The sequence below is a fragment of the Hypanus sabinus genome, chromosome 9 (genome assembly GCF_030144855.1).
Source record: "Hypanus sabinus isolate sHypSab1 chromosome 9, sHypSab1.hap1, whole genome shotgun sequence".
Lineage (NCBI taxonomy): Eukaryota > Metazoa > Chordata > Chondrichthyes > Myliobatiformes > Dasyatidae > Hypanus > Hypanus sabinus.
This window is the reverse complement of record NC_082714.1, coordinates 41,826,356-41,849,957: the sequence shown is the minus strand read 5'-3', so window position 1 is coordinate 41,849,957 and position 23,602 is coordinate 41,826,356. Positions and strand designations below refer to the sequence as shown.

General features: G+C 39.3%; 1 protein-coding gene across 1 annotated transcript in view; it reads right to left on the bottom strand.

Annotated features, from left to right (window-relative positions):
• Nucleotides 1–23,602, bottom strand: part of LOC132398985 (uncharacterized) — a 165,249-nt gene that overhangs the window by 63,909 nt on the left and 77,738 nt on the right. Inside the window, exons 84-96 of the mRNA XM_059978822.1 lie at nucleotides 19,909–19,958; nucleotides 17,254–17,374; nucleotides 15,839–15,924; nucleotides 12,269–12,398; nucleotides 9,110–9,300; nucleotides 8,540–8,627; nucleotides 6,728–6,848; nucleotides 5,083–5,261; nucleotides 3,816–3,962; nucleotides 3,103–3,230; nucleotides 1,684–1,817; nucleotides 838–932; nucleotides 353–512 (exon numbers count right to left, since the gene is read on the bottom strand). Coding sequence (XP_059834805.1) covers nucleotides 353–512; nucleotides 838–932; nucleotides 1,684–1,817; nucleotides 3,103–3,230; nucleotides 3,816–3,962; nucleotides 5,083–5,261; nucleotides 6,728–6,848; nucleotides 8,540–8,627; nucleotides 9,110–9,300; nucleotides 12,269–12,398; nucleotides 15,839–15,924; nucleotides 17,254–17,374; nucleotides 19,909–19,958 — 1,630 coding nt within the window. The remainder of the gene's footprint in view (nucleotides 1–352; nucleotides 513–837; nucleotides 933–1,683; nucleotides 1,818–3,102; nucleotides 3,231–3,815; nucleotides 3,963–5,082; nucleotides 5,262–6,727; nucleotides 6,849–8,539; nucleotides 8,628–9,109; nucleotides 9,301–12,268; nucleotides 12,399–15,838; nucleotides 15,925–17,253; nucleotides 17,375–19,908; nucleotides 19,959–23,602) is intronic.

Sequence of the window (23,602 nt, the reverse complement as noted above, 5' to 3'; positions counted from 1 at the left end):
GAATGCTCTATGCTTTGCATCTGCTCTGTATATTTTGGCTTACTTGCTTTCTTTAGTGCAGTTAACATGGCCTTCATGAGGAGAGAAGATTTCTCCTATGGCCAGATATGAAATTGGTTTGCAATATGTGGTCTTAACATTTGTGAAGGGCTTTTGTGATAGCATGGGTATAATTGAAATAATTAAAATCCCACTGTCATTGGATTAATTGGCATTGCATCAAGAATGTTTAAGCTGGCATGTGAATATAGGACCAAGACATGCAGAAATGTTACCTGTGTCTACATATTTTTATAATACAAGGAGCAAGATGTTTTTTCTACAGTTTTCTGGGTTTCATTAGGGTATGTACCTGATGATGGATCGGGGATTCCTCCAGTCAACCCGACAGTCCTTACTTCAGATTCAAAGTGTGAGTTCACCCACGCCATCACAACAGTTTCATTAGCTCCAGTTTGAAGAGCTGGAAGGTTAATTCCGAGCAAGCTTTGCAACTGATTGGCAGTAAGTTTCTTAAAAGAAAAGTCAGAAAGAGCACTTGAATGATCAGCTCCTTAACATTTAGTTCAGAGACTTTGCATACTTCTGCTGGAGGAAAATGGACATTTGTTACAATCAGCTAGTCACCATTATGGATGGGCTGATTTATAATCGGTATATTTAATTTCATGAGTTTGGAATTCCCAGCTGATAGAGTGGGATTCAAGTTCACATCTCCAGATCAGTTGCCTGGATCTTCAGATAATAGTTTCATAACCTAATCAATAATGCTATTGTCATTGTCAAATGGTAAAGCAGAAACTGGGATCAAATCATAACAGTATTGCATTAGCTTACCACCACTTCTTCAGGATTCAGATTTGTAAATGTTGTGAAATCCATGTTGATATTATCTTTCGCAAGTTCACTCAGATCACTTGCATTGGCACCACCTTTAGGAAAATAATAAAAGAACAATGTATTATAGAAAGTTAGCAATGCACACACACACATTCACGTACACCCATTTATAACCTTTATGAGAAATAAGTCAACTTTTATTGTCATTTTGACCATAACTGCTGGTACAGTGCATAGTAAAAATGAGACAATGTTTTTCAGGACCATGGTGCAGGACACAGTACAAAAAACTAGACTGAACTAGGTAATAAAAAAAAAACACAGAGAAAGCTACACTAGACTACAGACCTACACTGGACTGCATAAAGTGCACAAAAAACAGTGCAGGCATTACAATAAATAATAAACAGTAGAGTAGGGCAAGGTGTCAGTCCAGGCTTCAGGTATTGAGGAGTCTGATAGCTTGGGGGAAGAAACTGTTACATAGTCTGGTTGTGAGAGCCCGAATGCTTCGGAGCCTTTTTCCAGACATACAATTTGTCTTCTGGTGTTCCTACACACCAGATTTTCTTATCTCTTCCCATCTGGATGATGGCAAATATGTTTAGAACTATTACAACATCAACTGATATAATTGATTGATTGAAATAAACAGTAGTCATTTCCCAGCTTTTATTAGCTCTAGGTCGCTCATAGCAAGAATAAAATGAATTCCACACCTTCCTGCCCTGCCAACAAAGCCTAAAAGTTATTTGCAATTATTCAAGATTATTAATAATTAATTTACAATCTATATAAAGATCTTTTTCAAATATGGTCAACCACAAAAGTCAAGGAACCTACTGAGGAATGGCTTTATAAGATTGAAGTAGATAATGGTATTATTTGGCTGAGATGTTAGCTCTTTCAGTGCTTGAATGTAAAGCAGTCTTTTCTTTGACTGACTGCATGTGGAGATATCCAGCGAACCAGCATTCCTGTAAGATAAAGGTGAAAGTTGTAATTCTGAAATCAAATTTTTACCGGCTCTTTAATGATGTCCTTGTACTCTGAAAAGTCATGTATACATAATTAACCTATTTTAATTGTTAATTCTGGCATCTTCACAACTTGCCCCATTCTGCCACTAACCTGAAGATCAGCAGCTGCAGTCAAATGGTGAATAGGATTTGATCTGAAGTGCAATATCTAGCACTTCTGTGACAGACTACTGTTGGCTCCTTCAGAGGGAATGAGTATTCTTTTTTAACTGATTTTCACAGGATCAGGAGAACCCTAATTCTTCCACCAGTTCCAATATACACTCAGTGGCCACTTTATTAGGTACACCTGCTCATTAATGCAAATACCTACTCAGCCAATAATATGGCAGCAACTCAATGCATAAAAGCATGTGAACAACGTCAAGTGGTTCAATTGTTCAGACCAAACATTAGAATGGGGGAGAAGTCTTTGACCGTTGTTGTCAGACGAAGTGGTTTCAGTATCTCAGAAACTGCTGATCACCTGGGATTTTTACACACAACAGTCTTTGCAAATTGCAGAAAACGGTTTGAAACACAGAAAAAACCATCACGCGAGCCGCAGTTCTGAGGGCAAGACGTCGTTAATGAGAGAGGTCGGAGAAGAATAGCCAGAGTGGTTCAAGCTGAGAGGAAGGCGACAGTAACTCAAATAATCACGTATGCCAATATGATTATGTCAACATGGTGTGCAGAAGCGCATTTCTAAATGCACAAAATATTGAACTTTGAAGTGGCTGGACTACAGTAGTAGAAGACTGCACCGGGTTCCACTTCTGTTCCTAATATTGTGGCCATTTAGTGTACTTGAGTCTCGTCACACTTCACCTTCTTTAAGACTTGTTAGTCGACTCTCATTTAGAGGACAATTTTGCCAATAATAATGGAATCATACTTGAAAATTTCGAACAATATTCAGGCTAGTTTGGAGATTTATATAACCAGATTATCATGTCAAGTTCACAGAACAAGCCTTTAAGTTTGAGAATTCCATACTTTGGAGAACAAGCAGAATTTGTGATGATGATGGGGACGATCCTATCTGTGAATCCTTTCTGAATTCTCTATCAATTGACCAAGCAAAAGAAGGTGTAATGGCAGGACATCTGACATTTGTATCTTCCTCCTCTTGACTGTGCTAATGTATTGCATTTAATGTTTGAGAAATCATACAGGCATCCTCTGCATCAAGTCATTTGACTCAGGTAAACTAACAGGAAAAGTCGAATACAGCACTTGCATTAATTCTGAAATGGTCAGGAGCTGGCTTTCGTTCAGGGTGCACAAGTTTGCTCCGCCAATAGCTTTCAATGAAACTGCATCAAGAGTACCGCCACTCTGGAGATATTTTGTAATGATGGCTGCAACCTGGAAAACAGTTCATAAAATTATTAACAAATGCATTTCATGTAAGGTTCCCCTTCCTGTCCTTGAGTTTCCTGTGCTTTCTCTTTTTCGCTGCTTTCCACCCCTTTTACTCTCCCGCCCCACCTCAATTCAATTCTTTTTAAACCCATTCATACCCCTTTCACAGAGGTAAAAATAAAGCTCCCTAACATTCTGTAAAATCTAATTTCCCTACTCTGAAAGGAGGACGGCTAGGCATGGGGCTAGTAACCCCATCCTGTAAAATTCCAGAGCTACGGAAATGCCAACAGAAGCTACAAGGGCTTCATTCGTGGGACAGGAAAGCGACCAAGAAGATTGGCCACACATGGGAGCAACTTGAAGGAATGGCGCAGAATTGAGGGCCCTGGCAAGCTGTTGTTGGTGGCCTATGACCCAGTAGGGTTGATGGTCTGAAGAGAAGAGAAGAGAAGAGAGCAGGATATCCATAATCCAAGAAAATAATAGCATTTAGTTGTAGGGATTTATAGCTCTTCTAAATGTCTCAAGGAACCAAATTCTAACTTTACTACAAATCCTAAACTTAAAAGTTCTTGCTTTTGATACCATTGTGTTTTCCAGTTCTTGTGCCAATAACGCAGAAAGTGTTTCAACTTGAGTGATATTCCAGCTGCTGATTTCTGTCACATTGAACACAGTGGATATGTTCCCAAGCAGCTGAATCTGGTTTTCCGGTAGATCATTGGGGTAAATCTGTTTCAGAAAAAAACAACTGAGTAAAATTCAGTCACTTAATGAGTTTTTACCCATGTTAATTCATTATACTTCAAACACTGTCATCTTTCTGAAACAAATATTTCAGAGTGCTCATCAGAATAGTGGACAATGCCTTCTGATTCATAATAATACTTGAACAAAACAGTATTTCTGTTATGATTATCAATGGGCCTAAAGAAATGCAAACTTTTCTATGTGTTACTCTGGATCTGAATATCGTGTGTTTAAACTTTTGAAGGACTTTGTCAAGAAAGATTTAAATACGCTATAATTTGGGCTGATTAACTGGACAGCATACAAAGAGTTACTGCTGTAAAACTCGATAAAATTCCATCTTTGCATATCAGACAGGAGTATCCATATGAAGTACATTTGTACATTCGGTTCTATAGTATGGTGGTGGTGGCATCTGTCGGTCTCGAGAGACAATGGATCTGTGCCTGGAGTTTCCAGGGCGCAGGCCTGGGAAGGGTTGTATGGGAGTCTGGCAGTTGCCCAAGCTGCAGGCCTTCCCCTCTCCACACCACCGATGTTGTCCAAGGGAAGGGCACTAGGACCCACGCAGCTTGGCACCAGTGTCGTCTCAGAGCAATGTGTTGTTAAGTGCCTTGCTCAAGGACACAAACACGCTGCCTCAGCTGAGGCTTGAACCAGTGACCTTCAGGTTACTAGTCTGATGCCTTGCCCAATAGGCCACGTGCCAACAGTATGGTAAACTGCAATAATATGATCATAAATTTTAAGTTTGTAAGTTCTTGTCATACAATTAGAAGAGAGAAAATATGAAAGTATCATATAAGATCAATAACCTTAATTTAAGGTTAGACCTCAATTCTATCACTGTTCTGATAGAGCTTTGCCCCAGTGGGAGAATTATAAAGATTGCTTCTACAATAAAAAAATCATAGGAAAGTTATATGAAAATGCAACCATTCTTGCAATTTGGTTCATTTCTTACCAATTCTTTAATGCGTCAGATTTTTGAGAAATACTTTGCGCTGTTGATTTCTATTCTAATTTATATATCTGACACAACGGTAAAATATTGACATAACAGTATACGGAAAGTTGTAGGAGGATCAATTGCATTACTTACCAGGCTGAGTTTGTTTTTCAGAACGTTGAGCTGATCAGTATCAAAATCAAGAGTTCCCAATGTCTCCAAGTTGTTTTTTAATACATCGTTATTCAAACAGGCCTCCAGTTGGGCAGCCTCATAATTCACTGGCGTCAGCTCAGAAATGCCTCCAATTGTTATGTCTCCAACAGTACAGCCTGCAAGCACAAGTTTTAAGTGATCAATAAACTCGCTTTTTTCAAAATATTTTACATAAATGCTATTAATGTTGCTAATTCTACTACGGTGTATATACATTCTAAATGAGAGTAAAGAAAATGATTCCATTGGTTAAAGGATGCATAAGTATCACAAAGAAAGTTGACAAAATGGAAGGAGGAGGAGTTTACAGAGTAAACAAAATGAGAACAGGCTAATTTGACAATTATTGAAAACAAACACTAAGACTATAATGTGCAAATATTTTTCATCTGTTGATCGACCACACAAAATATCTTATCCATCACAATTTAAATGCACAGCTGCTGATATGGGTGCCAAAGCCCATTTAAACATAGAACATAGAACAGTACAGCACATTACAGGCGCTTCGGCCCACAATGTTGTGCCGACCCTCAATCTCTGCCTCCCATATAACCCCCCACCTTAAATTCCTCCATATACCTGTCTAGTAGTCTCTTAAACTTCACTAGTGTATCTGCCTCCACCACAGACTCAGGCAGTGCATTCCACACACCAACCACTCTCTGAGTAAAAAACCTTCCTCTTAATATCCCCCTTGAAATTCCCATCCCTTACCTTAAAGCCATGTCCTCTTGTACTGAGCAGTGGTGCCCTGGGGAAGAGGTGCTGGCTATCCACTCTATCTATTCCTCTTAATATCTTGTACACTTCTATCATGTCTCCTCTCATCCTCCTTCTCTCCATAGATCCTATCTCTAAGAAACTTTTCCAACAGCTTTCCCACGACAGACATAAGGCTCACTGGTCTATAATTACCCGGACTATCCCTACTACCTTTTTTGAACAAGGGGACAACATTCGCCTCCCTCCAATCCTCCGATACCATTCCTGTGGACAACGAGGACATAAAGATCCTAGCCAGAGGTTCAGCAATCTCTTCCCTCGCCTCATGGAGCAGCCTGGGAATATTCTGTCAAGCCCCGGGGACTTATCCATCCTAATGTATTTTAACAACTCCAACACCTCCTCTCCCTTAATATCAACATGCTGCAGAACATCAACTTCACTCATATTGTCCTCACTGTCATCAAGTTTCCTCTCATCGGTGAATACCGAAGAGAAGTATTCATTGAGGACCTTGCTCACTTCCACAGCCTCCAGGCACATCTTCCCACCTCAATCTCTAATCGGTCCTACCTTCACTCCTGTCATTTGACCCATGCTAATTCAGTAGATCATTAAAAAATAATTTTATCCATCGTATCAGTGTTACTTAAAATGATTTCTTGAGTTCGTCTCCAGTAAAATCCACAATGACTTTATACAATTATGAACGCAATGAAGTAGCCACATATTGTATATAGTGGCTCAAATCACATCTGCAAAGACCACCAATTCTTTTTATTCTTCAGTTGATAGTATCTCTATACAGAAAGGGATGCTTTTCATTGATTTTCTTGCATTTTTAGTGATTAATTACCAGTTGCTCGCTTTGAAATTCTTCGCCTTCTGAGCTGCCTCATGAATTTTACTATGTCCTTTGGTCTTTTAAACTTTTTCGCTCTCCTGATATACCTTGGGAGAGCTACATTAAAGACAAACTGCAAAATACAGAACAGTTATATAGTCAGTAGATGATTAATTATATGTATTCCTATTTGGCAAAAGTACACTTAGGAAAACTTGGACAGACATAAACCCTTTTGCTGCTTCTGTGCAATGGACCGAAGGTAACATATCCCCCATCCCTACACTTCATATAATGCACATCATATTCGAGAAATACTATTATTTGTTGTTATAAAAAACAGAATTAAGTGTATAAGCACTAGAGGATGAAAGCAATCTGCAGATATAATTAAGAAGATTGGCAAACAAGAATTCATGAGAACACCAGCAAAATAAACTAGATTTCTATAACTAACCACTTCAATATACCGATTTTGATATACTCATTTTTATTAATGTCTCCCTGGGCATTTGTATTCTCTTTTGTCAAGTATAAACTTGACTCTTCAAAGTCTTAGAGAATAGTTATAGCCTGGAAGGAGGCCATTTGGTCTAGAAACCCAACTAATCTACCTGTCATGGTCTCACAATACTCTACAGATTATTTCCTTTCAGATACCTAAACTCAAGAATTGAAGTTTCTCCCATTAGTAACCCTGGCAGTGCATTCCAGATCCTAATGAGGAACCGTGTAGTGAAATTTTTCTGATGTCAGTTTTTGTTCTTTGGTCAATCATCTTTACTCTGTGCCTACCAGTTCTTGAGTTCTCCGACAACTGAAAATCTTTTCTTTATCTCCTTTGCTCTCCCTCTCTTGATTTTCTATACAACTCTCAGATCTCCTTGTAACCCCCTCTTTTCCAAGGAGAACAGTCCTACTTCTTTCCCATCCAATAATTCTATCTAAATGAATGAAATTCCTTACATCTAGAATCATTTTGGTAAACTTCTTCCATGCATTCTCCAAAACCTTCACCTCTGGCATCCAGAAATTGAAACATATTCCACTGATGACCCACACAAAGTTTGAAAGGCTACATAATTCTCTTATATTTCTCCACATATAGCATTCAGCATTACATATGCTTGGTTAACCACTTTCTCAAAGATACTGTACACACTCCTCTTTCAACAACGTACACACATACATCCACATCTCTGTTCACACCACCTCTTGCCCTATTTAGAATATGTATATTACTCTCAGAGATCAGAGCAGTATTTATCTAAATATTGGAAGGCTATCAAGTTTCTAAAGTAGTGGCTACAAAACTGAATAGGACTTTGTAATAAATAGTATATAGAAGTCAGGCATGAAGATTATTTGTTTACAGAACCCTCTGAAGTCTATAAATGCATTTAAAATACACAACCACTTCCTGCTCTGAATCATTAGTACATATTAAGCTTTGACGAATATTAGTTCTGGAATTCAGTTGAAAATAATCTTAACAAGATAACCCATCAGAAAAAGCCGTGAGATTTTACATCATGTAGCCAAACTGCAGTTAGATTATTACTATTAAATTATGAATTTTACTCAATCTATGATTTAGGATTACTTGACTTGACTTAATTTAAAAGAGACATAAAATGCAAAAAAAGTATTTTCATGAGGATTAAATAATTAACTAAATATTTGATTAATTTGGTAATTGGGGTAACATATTGCAATTACAATACTTCTAGCATTCTTACAACTGATAACTAAAATTGGAACAAAAAATCTACAGAGAATTAATCAGGGATGCATAAAAGAGTCCAGTGGTTATTTAAACAATACCGGATTCACTTGACTCCAGACTGAGGTTAAAGCCAAAGGAAGATTTCCGAGATTATTCACAGTACTGGTTGACCAAGAACGAGGGAAACTATGAAACAAAAGCAAACAACTTGTTTAGTAGAATTTTTCAATATAAAACCCAGTTTCTAAAGAGTAGTTCTTAAAGGTGAAATTCCCCTCATTTTACGATAATAAGGCATTCTCTGAAATTATAGGCAAATACTTCAAACTTCAAGTACAAAAACCATGCTGGCAGCAACACATTTGTTTCTTCCTTCCAGACCCAAAAATCAGGACTTTGTTTCACATGCCTGCATTAGCTGAATTATTTTTTCTACTGACTGGCCTAAGGAAACAGGAATAGATTCACTGGAAAGAAGAGGTTATCATACCAGTTTCATTATTTTTATGGTAATAATGGATTAACAAAATTCATGGATGCCTATGAAAATTGACTCAAATCATCACAATTTGTTCCGTATTATTTTAAGTTTAAATTTTGAGAAATGTAAAGCTTAAAATTTCAACAATTCTGATATCTTATCAACAGAGAAATAGTTTAATACTCACCCATATTTGCTGGCTCTGTTTGCAAACAGGTAATCAATTGCAATCATTTGATCATCTGAGTATGAGGTGCATTCTCTCAATGGATCCAAAACAGTAACATCAGAATTAGAAATAACAGACCCTGGAAGATCACAGGTCAAGCGGCCTAAAACTGCAACGTCCTCCCTTGTCAGGTTTCTACCATCAATGCCCTGAAGTCAGAGATTGAAGCACACATTTCAACCGGAGAGTATTCCATTTGCAAATGATCAACTAGATCTATATTTGAAGTGTCAGTCTTAAGAGTAATACAGCACAGAAACAGACTTAAGCTGCCCACCAAAGCTCATCCTATTAACTCATATTTGGTTTATATTCCCATCCTATTCACATACTTATTCACATCTTTTAAATTATATTATTCTACCTACTTCAGCTACTTTCTAGTTCCATAAATGCACCACTCTCTGGATGAAAAGGGGGCCCTCAGGTCTCCTCTAAATATTTTCCCTCTCACTTAAACCTATGCACTCTATTTTGGTTCTATTTTCCCTGGAGAAAAAGACCCTGTGATTTTTCTGCCCCTCGTGATTTTACGAATCATTTGCAAACAGAGAAAATGTCTATAATTTATACTTGATGTCTTCTTTAAATTGACCAAGAGGCGTCAATGGGTAAGGAATATTCTACCCAATGGCTTAGAAAAGGAGGGATGCAGTGTAGGTCGGGTTGGATTTCATTGCTGCAACATGGTGCTGGAAAGTGGGGCTGGGTGCTTTGTCTGTGACTTTGTGTGTTGCCATCAGTTGAAAGAGCAGAACTGGCAAGGCAGTGCTGGGTTGCCTGCAGTGCCCTCAGGCAAAAGTACATCTGCATGATGCACATATACTTTTCTATCATCCTGGCAAATCTGAAGCATCCACTAGTTTAATTTCAAAAGAGTCAATCTACAAAACTGTGTTTTGGAAAACCCTATCTATCCCCTGAAGCAAATTCTGTGTTAAAGCCAGAATTATTGCAGAAACTTGTCTCACATACACCTTTCTTGCTGAGATTAAAACATTTTATGAAACTTAGTGCAAAGTCAAAAGTAACACCCAGAAACTATTGAGAATTAGATTAAGGGGCAATTAAGGCACCAGGAACATCTACCCACAGTTTAATTAAAGCTCTGAATTACTTCTTGGATTAATATCCCACTGTGTTTTTGATTGGTGCTGTGGGTTTTTTAGATCACTCTTCCTTGTTCCTGCTATTATTTTTCAATTCCAAATTGTATGTCATTCAGGTGACATTACAGTATGTTGTTTGAATGGATGAAATTAAAAGTACCTCAGATTTCTACTTAAGAGAAACAACTGTTAGAAATGTTTTCATCACAAGAAAGCTGAAACCAGAAGGACTATTTCAAGCACTTCCAAATAAATGATAATTTCAGATAACACACACAAAATGCTGGTAGAACACAGCAGGCCAGGCAGCATATATAGGGAGAAGCGCTGTCGACATTTCGGGCCGAGACCCTTCGTCAGGACTAACTGAAAAGAAAGAAAGTAAGAGATTTGAAAGTAGTGGGGGGAGGGGGGAAATGTGAAATGATAGGAGAGGACCAGAGGGGGTGGGATGAAGCTAAGAGCTGGAAAGGTGATTGGCGAAAGTGATACAGAGCTGGAGAAGGGAAAGGATCATGGGACGGGAGGCCTTAGGAGAAAGAAAGGGGGAGTGAAGCACCAAAGGGAGATGGAGAACAAGCAAACAACTAAATATGTCAGGGATGGGGTAAGAAGGGGAGGAGGGGCATTAACAGAAGTCAGAGAAGTCAATGTTCATGCCATCAGGTTGGAGGCTACCCAGCCGGTATATGAGGTGTTGTTCCTCCAACCTGTGTTTGGATTCATTTTGACAATAGAGGAGTCCATGGATAGACATATCAGAATGGGAATGGGATGTGGGATTAAAATGTGTGGCCACTGGGAGATCCTGCTTTCTCTGGCAGACCGAGCGTAGGTGTTCAGCGAAACGGTCTCCCAGTCTGCGTCGGGTCTCACCAATACATAAAAGGCCGCACCGGGAGCACCGGATGCAGTACGCCACACCAGCTGATTCAAAGGTGAAGTGTCGCCTCACCTGGAAGGACTGTCTGGGGCCCTGAATGGTGGTGAGGGAGGAAGTGTAAGGGCAGGTGTAGCACTTGTTCTGCTTACAGGATAAGTGCCAGGAGGGAGATCGGTGGGAAGGGATGGGGGACGAGTGGACAAGGGAGTTGCGTAGGGAGCGATCCCTGCAGAAAGCAGAAAGATGTGCATGGTAGTGTGATCCTGTTGGAGGTGGCGGAAGTTATGGAGAATTATACGTTGGACGTGGAGGCTGGTGGGGTGGTAGGTGAGAACAAGGGGAACCCTATCCTGAGTGGGGTGGCGGGCGGATGGGATGAGGGCAGATGTGCGGGAAATGGGAAAGATATGTTTGAGAGCAGAGTTGATGGTGGAAGAAGGGAAGCCCCTTTGTTTAAAAAAGGAAGACATCTCCTTCATCCTGGAATGAAAAAGCCTCATCCTGAGAGCAGATGCGGTGGAGACGGAGGAATTGTGAGAGACAGGGTGGGAGGAGGAATAGTCCAGGTAGCTGTGAGAGTCTGTAGGTTTATAGCAGATATCAGTGGATAAGCCCTTTCCAGAGCTGGAGACAGAAAGATCAAGAAAGGGGAGGGAGGTGTCGGAAATGGACCAGGTAAATTTGAGGGCAGGGTGAAAGTTGGATTTCAGATGCATTGTTTGGTGATATGTTATCGGGAGCAATTAGTTTGCTTGTATTGCTCAACATAACTTCCAGGATTCCCATGTGAATGTGAAATTTGATATTCATGGTCAAGTTTCACTGAATATTTTTTGCTTGCATTTCATCTCTGGGTTCCCCCTCAAGAACAGATTCTACTAAGAGTTTCCAATCCTAAACTGGAGAATCTGCTCTACATCCTGTGCTGAATTGAATGAGATTTGTACGGCTGCAGAGAAAAATAGGGAAGAGTAAGCATGTTCCTTTTTTAATAAAGTTATTTGTGGTCTGTTTATGGTTTTCAATTATATACAAGAACGTACTCTACCTGTTGGTGCTATCCAACCTGCTGATAATTTCTTTCATGTTTCTAATTTTTGTGAATTTGAAACATATTATTCTTACCAAGCAAATGAAGGCATTTTCAAGTAACCTTTGTCGCTGGCGTGAACCTTGTCGTAAGATATTAACGTTTGACTTTCCAATTGCTTTAAAGAATTTCTCGCAGTTTTGAGATGTTCTGTAGTCAGCAGAGCTGGAACAGTCGGAAGATGACATATTAATGTTCATCAATATATGATATGATTTAGTTTAGTTTTAACAAAATAAGCATAATTATTATCTGGCAATTTCCCTTTTCCTGGAAATTAATTCTGACAAGAGTGGAGTCACATTCCTTTATCATCTTTTGAGCCATTTAGAGGTGGTGTTCAAGTGTTCTGATTGCAGTTGTTTGGTGGATGCATACTGGGTCTCAGTGTAGTGGGAGTTGGCCCAGACTACAGATGAGAGAGCAATTCCGTGAATGGGAAAGCAGATAGATTGCAAAGGTTTTAGATGTTCTGTCTGGTAGCTTATCAGGAAATGCTCCTGACTCTCCTGGCCAATAAACAGTGTTAAAGTAATTTACTCAGCTCTTCTCTCTTGCAAATAGCCACCACATCTCCCAAGGTCTGAGAAATTAAAAATTAACTCACTATTAAAATAAATCTAGGCAGACAAAATACTATTTAAATGACTAACTGCTTTCCACAAGCAGATTAGCCTACACTTTATTCCATCTCGGTGAACCCAGCTGTAGTTCTCTATTATTACTGGTGTGACTTGAAATTTATCCGGCTTTATATGTAGTATGTCCTGTTATGCCCGCAGCCCCCTCCTTTGTGAGAATCGCAAGAGCACTAGTAGGGGGGGGGGGGTCAGTAGACCCAGGAAATGGGAGAGAGACGTGCCGGATGCCTCGTTCCCCGGCGATGCAAAATAACATGACATTGACCATTGTCTCCTGGAGACCACGTTTGTGGATTGGGGACTATGCTACGTGCAAGCCCTCGGGTAAAGTGGGCTGGTTGAGAGAGAGATTGCATCATCCCAACCTGATTGACATCTGAGACCCCGTAAGGAAGTATAAAAGAGGGTCTGGGGGAACAACCCCTTCAGACGCACCAGAAGAAACGCTAACAATCCCGTAGTAGTGGGAAGCCATTTGAAGGAAGCCACGTGCGTTCAGTTCCCCTTGCTTGGGAGCCAGTGGTGGGTAAGACAGAACCGATGTTCTTGAACTAACAACGGGGAACCAACTTTCCCGATTCAACGGATTTGCTTCATAAAAGACCCGGGCCAGTTTCTTTTCTCACAAATCTCTCTCTCTCTCCAACAAGTGAAAACCCAGCGGTCCCCAAAGGCTGAAGCCTGCAGGAACTGAGTGACTTTTATATTTCCATCAGACAATATATTATCCCCTAGACCAAGGGTCGGCAACCCGCAGCTCCGGAGCTGCATACGGCTCTTTGATCTCTGTGCTGCAGCTCCCCGTAGTTTGTTAGTTTTTGAAATGTAATTCGAAATTTGAAGATTATGGTGATCTTGTACAATCTAAAAACGTTGTGGAGACTCCATTTCCTGGCACATCCGAACCGGCTCACAATTAGCCACTGTTCCGGCTAAGGGAGATAGCCTACGGGGGTTTGTGAGTACGTGTCTTTTGGAGCATCCGCGCCCACGGGGACGGGTTGAGAGAGGCTTTAAATCAAGGCTGTTTAGTTCGAATAAAGTTACCTTTGACTGCAGTGTCTTTATTTTAGTGCTGCGTGTAGTGCTACACCATTACAACGTGTTTTTTATCACTATTAATATACATCACCACTGCCAATGCCTGACACCCGCCAATGCGCGCTTTCTTTTAATTCTTCGATCCAAGGTAGGCTACCTATGGAGTAACCTTCAACCCAACGTCTTTTTTTCGGAGTTCAAAATGTTTTTGTTGCATGCAGAAATGTAATTTCGTTTTCTCTGCAGGAGTTCATCAATTTCATAAATGCAACACATTATAGTTTGTTTATACATAGCATAAAGGCAAAAAAAACTGTTGTATGCAGTGTTATTTCATTTTAAATGTCAAATGGGTTTTGTGGCTCCCAGCGTTTTCTTTTCTGTGGGAAATGGGTCCATATTGGCTCTTTCAGTGGTAAACGTTGCCGACCCCTGCTCTAGACAAACAATCGAGCTGTTACTTATTGATGGTTATTATTATACCGGCGCTTTTAGATTGAGTAGTGATGACGTATATTATCTGAATGTTTGTATTAATCTTATTTTTGTGCCCCTTCATGAATAAAGACTTTTAAAAATAGTACCATCAGACTTCAACGGACCTCTCTATCTTTGCTGGTAAGTGACCTAGTTATGGGGTACGCAACAGTCCATTCTTAAAGATAACTGGTAAAAAAAAACACTCCCTCCCCAAATCTTGTACAGTCTGTTCACAAGTACAAGTTCTTTCTAGAGGTGATCGACTCTCAGAAGCCCAGTAAACTCCACTACTGAATAGTATTCTTTGGTTTTCCCCTACTTTACCAAAATTCCAGCTGAACCTTTTTTTTCATTTCTATTTTATTTTATTAAAGGGAACAGTTGAAAGATGAGGCTGTAGCCCAGCTGGCAAGAACATGGACAAGCACAGGACCAGTAGTGTGACCCAGAGGGAATGTAACAACTTCCTTCAAATTCCCATTATTTCCATTTTCTGGCTTCTTTTCTCCATGCTTTCCATCTTTTCCTCTGTGACAGCTGAAAGCTCTTTTGGTTCTTGAAGTGTCTACCATAGGCATAGCTTTTCTATTTTTAAATGACTATGCTGAAGTTTATTATTGCTATGATAGGTCATAGCATTACAACAAAATGTCAGCCAAATTCAGCTTCTCGATAAAACCCAGTGGTGGAGTAGTGGTTAGCACAATGCTTTACAGTACTGGCGACCCTAGTTCAATTCCCGCTGCTGCCTGTAAGGAGTTTGTACGTTCTCCCCTTGACTGTGTGTGTTTCTTCTGGGTGCTCCAGTTTCCTCCCACAGTCCAAAGATGTACTGCTTGGTAGGTGTGGTAAACTATGTATACTTGTCTGGACACGCCCCGCCACTGACTGCTCCTGTGACTCCTCCCACAGACCCCTGGATAAAGGTGATTGTGTCACTGCTCCTCCCATTGTCCAGGGCAGTCATCCAGCATGGACGTGCTCCGTTTTACTGATACTAAAAGCCTTTCAATATTTACTCTATTTCCAGTCTTTTGGAGTTATTGATAGTGCATCAGTAGGTTAATTGGTCATTGTAAATTCTCCTGTGATTAAGCTATGGTTGAATCTCTGGGTGCTTGGTGTACAGGCCCAAAGGGTCGGAAAGGTCTATTCTGTGCTGTATCTTAATAAATAAAAAATAAAAATAAATAAAACAGAAACCTGTATTGTTGAATGGTTGATTTAACACCAGTCTGTTTCAATGACAATACTGACTACCATTGCAACTAAACAGACCTCAGAAAGATCTATTAAGTTTTAGACTCAGAAGAAATAATTTAAGAAAATTGCTTATCCTTCCTTGCCCCAACGTTGTTTGAACAGTATAAAAAGCAGGGTGAAAACTGGTGACAGAGAAGAAAATCTCCACAAAAATATCTAAGTCACTATAAAATAACGTACTTGAAAAACAAAAGAAGATCCTCAGGATAATTGTCTATGGATGACGGTGTTCCGTTAGAAATTAGTCTGTAAAACATACAGCTTAGCTGTAAAGAGAGATAAATAATTTAAGTAAATGATCAGCAGAAAGCCAACAAGCCTTACAAAACAAACATCTAATCTTCTACATATCCAAATACTGCCTATTTGGGCACAAATTCATTTACAGTTATGGGTCTTCAAAATTTAAACCATCATCAGACAGATTGACTGAACTTCAGAGTTAAACCATTGATTGTGAAATGCCCAGACATGCTTTGCGCACTTACTTTTTAGATAGATTTTTTAAATATTTCTCTTGAAGTGGGAAAGAGGACCAATAGCTTTCAAAGTTTCAAAAATATTATTATAAGGATAACTGGCACTTTAGATTTGCTCTCTAAAGTTTTAAGTATAATAATTTCATTATGTACTCCATTATAGACAAAGTACTGTGTTATAAGCATTAAGGAAGGCACTGGAGAGTAGGTTTAAACAAAATCCCACTACAATACTGAGGAAAGGCAGTATACAGTTCTCAACTTGTCATATTCCTTTGATATCAGCTATTGAAAGAATTCCTCAGAAATTCTTCTAGGGTAGAAAATAATTGGCTGTCAACACTGTTGCTGCAAAAGCATGATTAAATGCCTTTATACCATTGCCATGTATGATGTACTTCACAGCTTGGCGATGTTTGTAATCACCAAATGAAATGTTCTTCAATAAAATTTATTTATGAACCCCGTCACTGTTCTATTTGTAACCTTTGTTATCATGAACAGCTCCAAACTCTCACTTTATTAGTAGCAGAATGACACTCCCCACTGGCCATACCAATAGAAACCCACAGAATGAAATTTCTCAGGCTGAGCCCAGCAGTGCTCCGCAATGCAAGCCCATCTATGACATCAACTAGAGAATGCCTCATTTATACAAAGCCGTTGTGCACAAGTGCCATCTTCAAATGCCTCAAGTTCCCATCTTCCCAATCCTTTTGGAGACTGCAGCACTGGGGGACCAGAGGGAGATGACTCAAGACTGACTTTTGACATAGAGCTGTGTACACTATGCCCACATATTACACTGCCATGGAGGCTGCAATTCCTTCACGGGCTATAAACTACAGATGTTAGATTTCCTCACTGATCCAAGATCAGAATATAGAGAAGTTGCAGATACAGGTGGAAAAATGGCAGGTTTAATCCTGGCCAATGAGAGGTGGTCCACTTTGGGAAATCTAATGTAAAGGGAAAGTACAAGTTAGTAGCAGGGCCCATATTATCATGCTGGTCTTTAGCTGTGATGCTAGTAGGAATAAATTGAATTTCAATCTCAATTCATGAAAGAAACATTGTCTAAGGCTAATAATGGTAATCTCTTGTGAACAGCCTCACCTGATTTTCATCAAGCACAGCCCTTTTCTTCTTCACCTCTCCAACAAGCTGGAAAAATGTGGTGTCATTCAGAGAAACTGCAGCAGCACAGCTGAAACCTTGCAGGATAGAGGGTGAGAATCTGAAATAAGCAACAACATTATTAATTCACATGTGAACTGTTCACTTCCTTCCAAGTGGCATTGATCCACAATAGATAGTTGTAGAAAACTTCAGCACAAGTAGACCCTTTGGCCCATCGAGTAAATACCTAACCATTCAAACTGCCTCGTCCCATCGACCTACATCTGGACCATAGCCCCTCCCCATACCCCTACAATCCATGTACCTATCCAAACTTCTCTTAAACATTGAAATTGAAATCGCACTCACTGCTTGTGTTCTCAGTTCGTTCCACACTCTCACCATCCTCTGAGTGAAGAAGTTTCCCCTAATGTTCCCCTTAAATATTTCACCTTTCATCCTTAATCGATAACCTCTAGCTATAGCCTCACCGAACTTCAGTGGAAAAAGCATTCTTGCATTTACGTTATGTATTCCTCTCAATTTTGTATATCTCTGTTAAATCTCCCCTCAATCTTCTACTTTATAGGGAGTAAAGTTCTAACCTATTCAGTCTTTCCTTATAACTCAGGTCCTCCGGTCTTGACAACGTCCTTGTAGATAAAACATTTAACGTATTGCAACCATTGAGTTTGTTTCTATCCATCTAGGTGGTTAGATTAACCATCATTGTATATTGCCCCTAACTTGTGGGTGAGTGGGAGAATGTAGGGGATTTTGATGTGCAAGTGAAGATCATCATTAGGGAACAGTCCAGGAATAGTGCAAATGAATGCATGAAAAGATAACACTCTCAGTGGGTCAAAGGGCCATTTATAATGCTGTATGATTGTTAAGGCACAAGACTTGAACTGACAATGGTGGATATAGGGAAATTGCATTAAAAGGCGAGCAAGCAACAATTTTCCTTTGAAGAATTAATCTATAGCCTACAAGCTAAATAAATCATCTTAAAGCACAACTACACAATACAACACATCCCTGCTCTTATATTCTATACCTCTAGAAATGAATGCTAACATTGCATTCGTCTCCTTCATCACCGACTCAACCTGGAGGTTAACAAGGACTCCCAAGTTCCTTTGCATCCCTGCATTTGGAATTCTCTTCCCATCTAAATAATAGTCTGCTCGTTTATTTTTTCCACCAAAGTGCATGACCATACACCTTCCAACACTGTATTTTGTTTGCCACTTATATGTCCATTCCCCTAAACTATCTAAGTCTCTCTGCAAGCTCTCTGTTTCCTCAATGCTACCCGCTCCTCCACCTATCTTTGTATCTTTGGTTCATGAGGGAGAACAGATTTGGCACATGAAGCGAGATTAAGCAGATAGCCTTGTTCTCAGCTAGATTTAGACGAACAAGAGATAATCTCTTGAAAATGACCATAATTATTCTTTCTGGGGTTTGTGAGGGTAAATAGAAGGCAGATGGGTGGGATGTCTAAAACCGGGAGTCACAGGCAAGAAATAAGCAGTCACGAATTCAGGAGAGAGACGAGAAGAAAGTTCAGCAAGTAGTGAATCTTGGGAATTCTTAACTAGGAGGGCTGAAGAGGCTCAATCACTGAGTATAGTCAATGCAAGATCAATAAAACTTTGTATAATAAGGAAATTAAAAGTTATAGTACTTGTGCAAAAAGTGGCCCTCAACTGAAAGATCAGCCACAATCTTATTGAATGATAGAATGGATATAAGGGGTTAAACTGCTTACTCTGGCTTCATCCTTCTATTGTGTTCTGCAAACTTTCTACAACTATCTCTTACTTGGAACTGTAAATATGAATCATGCACATTTTTCTTTCTTTGTAGATTTCTTTTCCAGTTCAGCTGTGTGTAGAAAGTATCCATTTGAGGTTAAACTGTAAAATGAATTTCTATTTACACTTAACCTAACTTTCATATGGAGTAGTGTAAATTAAACTAGAACCAATCCTTAAGATAAGGGGAAATGGCTTTTTTGATGGAACTTTTTATTTTCAGCATGATTTAGAAATTACAAAGGGGATGGCCCATAGAAAATATGCCACAGCAGCACATTAGCGTAATGGTTAGCCAAACGCTTCACACTACTCTTGGCCAGGGTTCAATTCCTGCTGCTGCCTGTAAGGAGTTTGTGCATTTTCCCCTTGTTCGGGTGGATTTCCTCCGGGTGCTCCGGTTTCCTCCTACAGTCCAAAGACCTACTGGTTGGTAGGTGAATTGGTCATTGTAAATTGTCCTGTAATTGGGCAATGCAGCTCAAGGGACAGGAAGGGCCTATTCTCAATAAATAAATAAATGCATATCTCAATAAATAAATAAATTTAAAAACTTTTCGAAAGATCATTTCAAAAATAAGGCCATTAATAATAAGACAGAAGGTCATTAACCTGAAATATTCATTTTTGCAGCCTCATCTGTTATGTATTAACTGTAATTTGTTTTTATTAAATTTCTACATTTAATAAGTACTTTCTAAAAGGAAATATTGTACTTTATGTGAAATACAGTTCTTTACAGGAACAGAAATCAGGATACAGACAATGATGAATCAGGCAGTTTAAAAAAGTATTGTATCTAGATGGTCATAAAATAAAATTTACTTACATTTCAAAATTCTTATTTTTACCCACGATATTTCCAAATAACACAGCAGCCTATGTAGAAGAAATAATAAAACATTAGAATGTAGGAGTGACTACTTTTACAAAATGTAAACTTAAAGTAGCAATACATAATAAATAACTGAACAAAAATGATCATGCTGTTGGGTAAATCTTTTAACAGTAACAAACAATCCTATAGAAGCAACGGAAAAAGTGAAAAAAGTTTGTGAAGATTTGAAATGTCCTATAAAACTTTAACAAACTTCTATAGATGTGTGGTGGAGAGTGTATTGACTGGATGCATCACCGCCTGGTCTGGAAACACCAATGCCCTTGTATGAAGAAGTCTACAAAAGTAGTTGATATATCCCAGTCCATCACAACAAAGCACATCTACATAGAGCACTGTCACAGGAAAGCAGCATCTATCATCAAGGACCCCCATCGGCCAGGCCGTGCTCTCTTCCAGCTGTTGCCATCAGGAAGAAAGGTACAGGAGCTTCAGAACCTGCACCACCAGGTTCAGAAACAGTTATTACCCCACAACCATCAGACTCTTGAACCAGAGAGAATAATTTCACTCATCCCATCACTAAACTGTTCCACAACCAATGGACTTAGCTCCAAGGACACTTCAACTCATGTTCTCGATATTTATTATAATTATTATTTCTTCTCTTTCATTTTGTACTTTCACAGGTTTTTTCGGTTTTTATTTTGGGTATTGTTGCCTGTCCCAGTGGGTGTGGCCTTTCATTGTGTTTCTTGTATTTACTGTGATTGCTCACAAGAAAATGAATCACAGGCTGGTATATAGACATGTATGTACTTTGATAATAAATTTACTTTGAACTTTTCAATCATCTAAGAAATCTGGTTTTCCTTTTTTAATCCTTTATTAGATGAACATCATCTCATTTAAATGAACTTCATCACTCACCAAGTTTTCTAAAACCTGGGCCCCTGTATCTCACTCTGCAACTGAATCCTCAAATTCTTCAGTGGGAGACCCATTAGTGTGGGTCAGTAGTAACATCTCCTCAGCACTGACAATCAACACAGCCATACCTCAAGAATGATTGTTTGGCCACAGCTCTACTCTCTCTACATTCACGACTATGTGGCTAGGCAGAGCTCAAACTGTTGCTATAAGTTTGCCAATATTTTTGGCAGAACCTCTGATGGCAATGAGAAGGCATACCGGAGTAAGATAAATCAACTGGTTAAGTGATGCCACAACAACAACTTGCACAAAACATCAGCAAGATCAAGAAATTAAGAGTGGACTTCAGGAAGGGAAAGTCTGGAGAACTCACACCAGTACTCACTGAGGGGTCAGAAGTGGAAAGGGTGAGCATCAACATTTCCAAGGATCTATCTTGGGCTCAACATGTGGATGCAATCATGAAGAAGGCAGACCAGCAGCTCTACTTCTTTAGAAGTTTGAGGAGACTTTGTATGTCACCAAAAAAGCTGGAAAACTTCTATAGATGTTGAGTGCCTAGCATCCTGACTGGTTACATCACAGTCCATTACAGAGACTCCAATGCACAAGATCACAACAGGCGGCAGAGGGTTTTAGACTCAACCAGCTCCATCATTGGCACAATCCTCCCCACCATCGAACGAGCACATCTTCAGGAGATAGTACCTCAAGAAGGTCGCATCCACCACTAAAGACCCTCACGAATTGGGACATAGCCGCTTTGCATTACTAACATGAGGAGGTGGTACAGGAGCCTGTAAACCCATACTCAATATTTTAATAACAGCTTCTTCCCCACCCTACCATCATCTGATTTCTGAACTGTCCATGAACACCAGCTCATTATTCATCATTTGCACTATATATATTTGTAACTTATGGTAATTTATTGTGTATTGCACATTATGCTACTGCAAAACAACAAATTACATGACTTATGTCAATAATAATAAACTTGTTTTTGATTTTATTATTTTATTACCACTTTTTCAATTTAACCATATTTAAACTCAGAACTGTTGAATTGTTGAATTGAATTGACTTTATTTCATACATCTTTCACACACGAGGAGTAAAAAATCTTTACGTTATGTCTCCGTCTAAATATGCAATATGCAATCATAGTATTTTATCATAATTTATAATAAATGACTCTTTAAATTCCTAGTCTATTTTGAAATCAAAAACACTTTCTGTTCTCCAGGGAAAATGCCTTTTTACTTTTGTTGACTTTGAATCCTTGAAGTGTCCCCTCACCCTTTAAATTTAAACTCAAGAATTCTTGTTCTCTTCAAACTTGGTCTCTCACTCCATAGCTTTTTCTACTGGGCCCTCATACCTAGTTCAATGTTCAAAAGTTCAAAGTGCACTTACGATCAAAGTATGTATACTTTATACCACCTCAAGATCTGTCTCCTTACAGGCAGTCATGAAACAAAGAACACCAACAGAACCCCAACACAGTTGGTTGTTAAACTGTATTCTATCGGTTGGTTAACTTAACTTCCTGCACTCATGCTTGTTTCTCATGAACCAGACAAGTCCACAGCTTTGATACAGTTTAGGAATCCCAAATATTGGGATCTCAACGAGCCAAACAAAACAAAATAACTCATTGGCACAGAGATCCTCATCACCTAATATAATCCATATGAAAACATTAGCATGCATTCTTATACAAAAATAAGTTGGAAAGACCAGCATCTTAAAGCACTAATTTACCCTCCTGGTTCCCGTATAGTCAAAAAGTCTAGCAGGTAAACCACTAACCATGCTCACATGCTTAAAAAGATCTGCTGAAGATCATTCTGCAGGTACTGATAATTGACTTTTTGTCACTAATGTACGGCAGCTCTTGCTGGCTGCCCCCTGCACATCCTTAGGTTGTGTTGGTTGTTAATGCAAGAGAATGCATTTCACTGTATGGTTTGATGTATGATTGTGATAAATAGATTAATCTGATCTGAGCTGATCTGTTCCAAATTTCAGCTCCTTCATTAGCCTTGGACAGACTAAGAATCAGTTGGGAAATCCCTTACACTAGTCAATAGGTGTTCTCTAACCCCAATCCATAATAAAGCTTTCCTATTGAGTACTTAATCGTTAGAAAAAGAAAGGTGAAGCCCTTCTGGTTCAGCAATGTGGGGAGCAATGCAACCAATCCCATTCCTCCCTGTAACCAAGCTCCTCACACTGCCATTAACTCCAACCAATGCTACCACTGACCTATAGTGGCAACTTTCAGGCACCAATTAATCTACCACCCTGCACAACTTTGCGATATGGGAGGAAAATAGAGCGACAAAAGGCGGATTGTTCCAAGTTCCACACAACCAGCACCAGTGGTCAGGACGGCACCTGGACGAAGATGTGAGGCAGTAGATCCACTTGCTATGCCACTGTGTCATCTGGTCTCTCTTCAGATATCAAAGTTTAAAAAAAAACCAAAGCCGGCATCCCAAAGCAGTTCTGACCCATATATATGCCTTTAACAAACCATTAAAAAATTACTTGCTAAATATCACACTGTGTGCCTCATTTCCTATATTACAAAAGTATCTATACCCCAGGCTGGACTTGAGGCATATACTATATAAATACAAATTATTTTTGTCAGAGGAACGCCTCTGCAGATCAGCAGCAGCAACACAGCACATTGGCATTACAATCAAGCCCTTCTTATCACATCCCATCCAATTAAACAGAACAC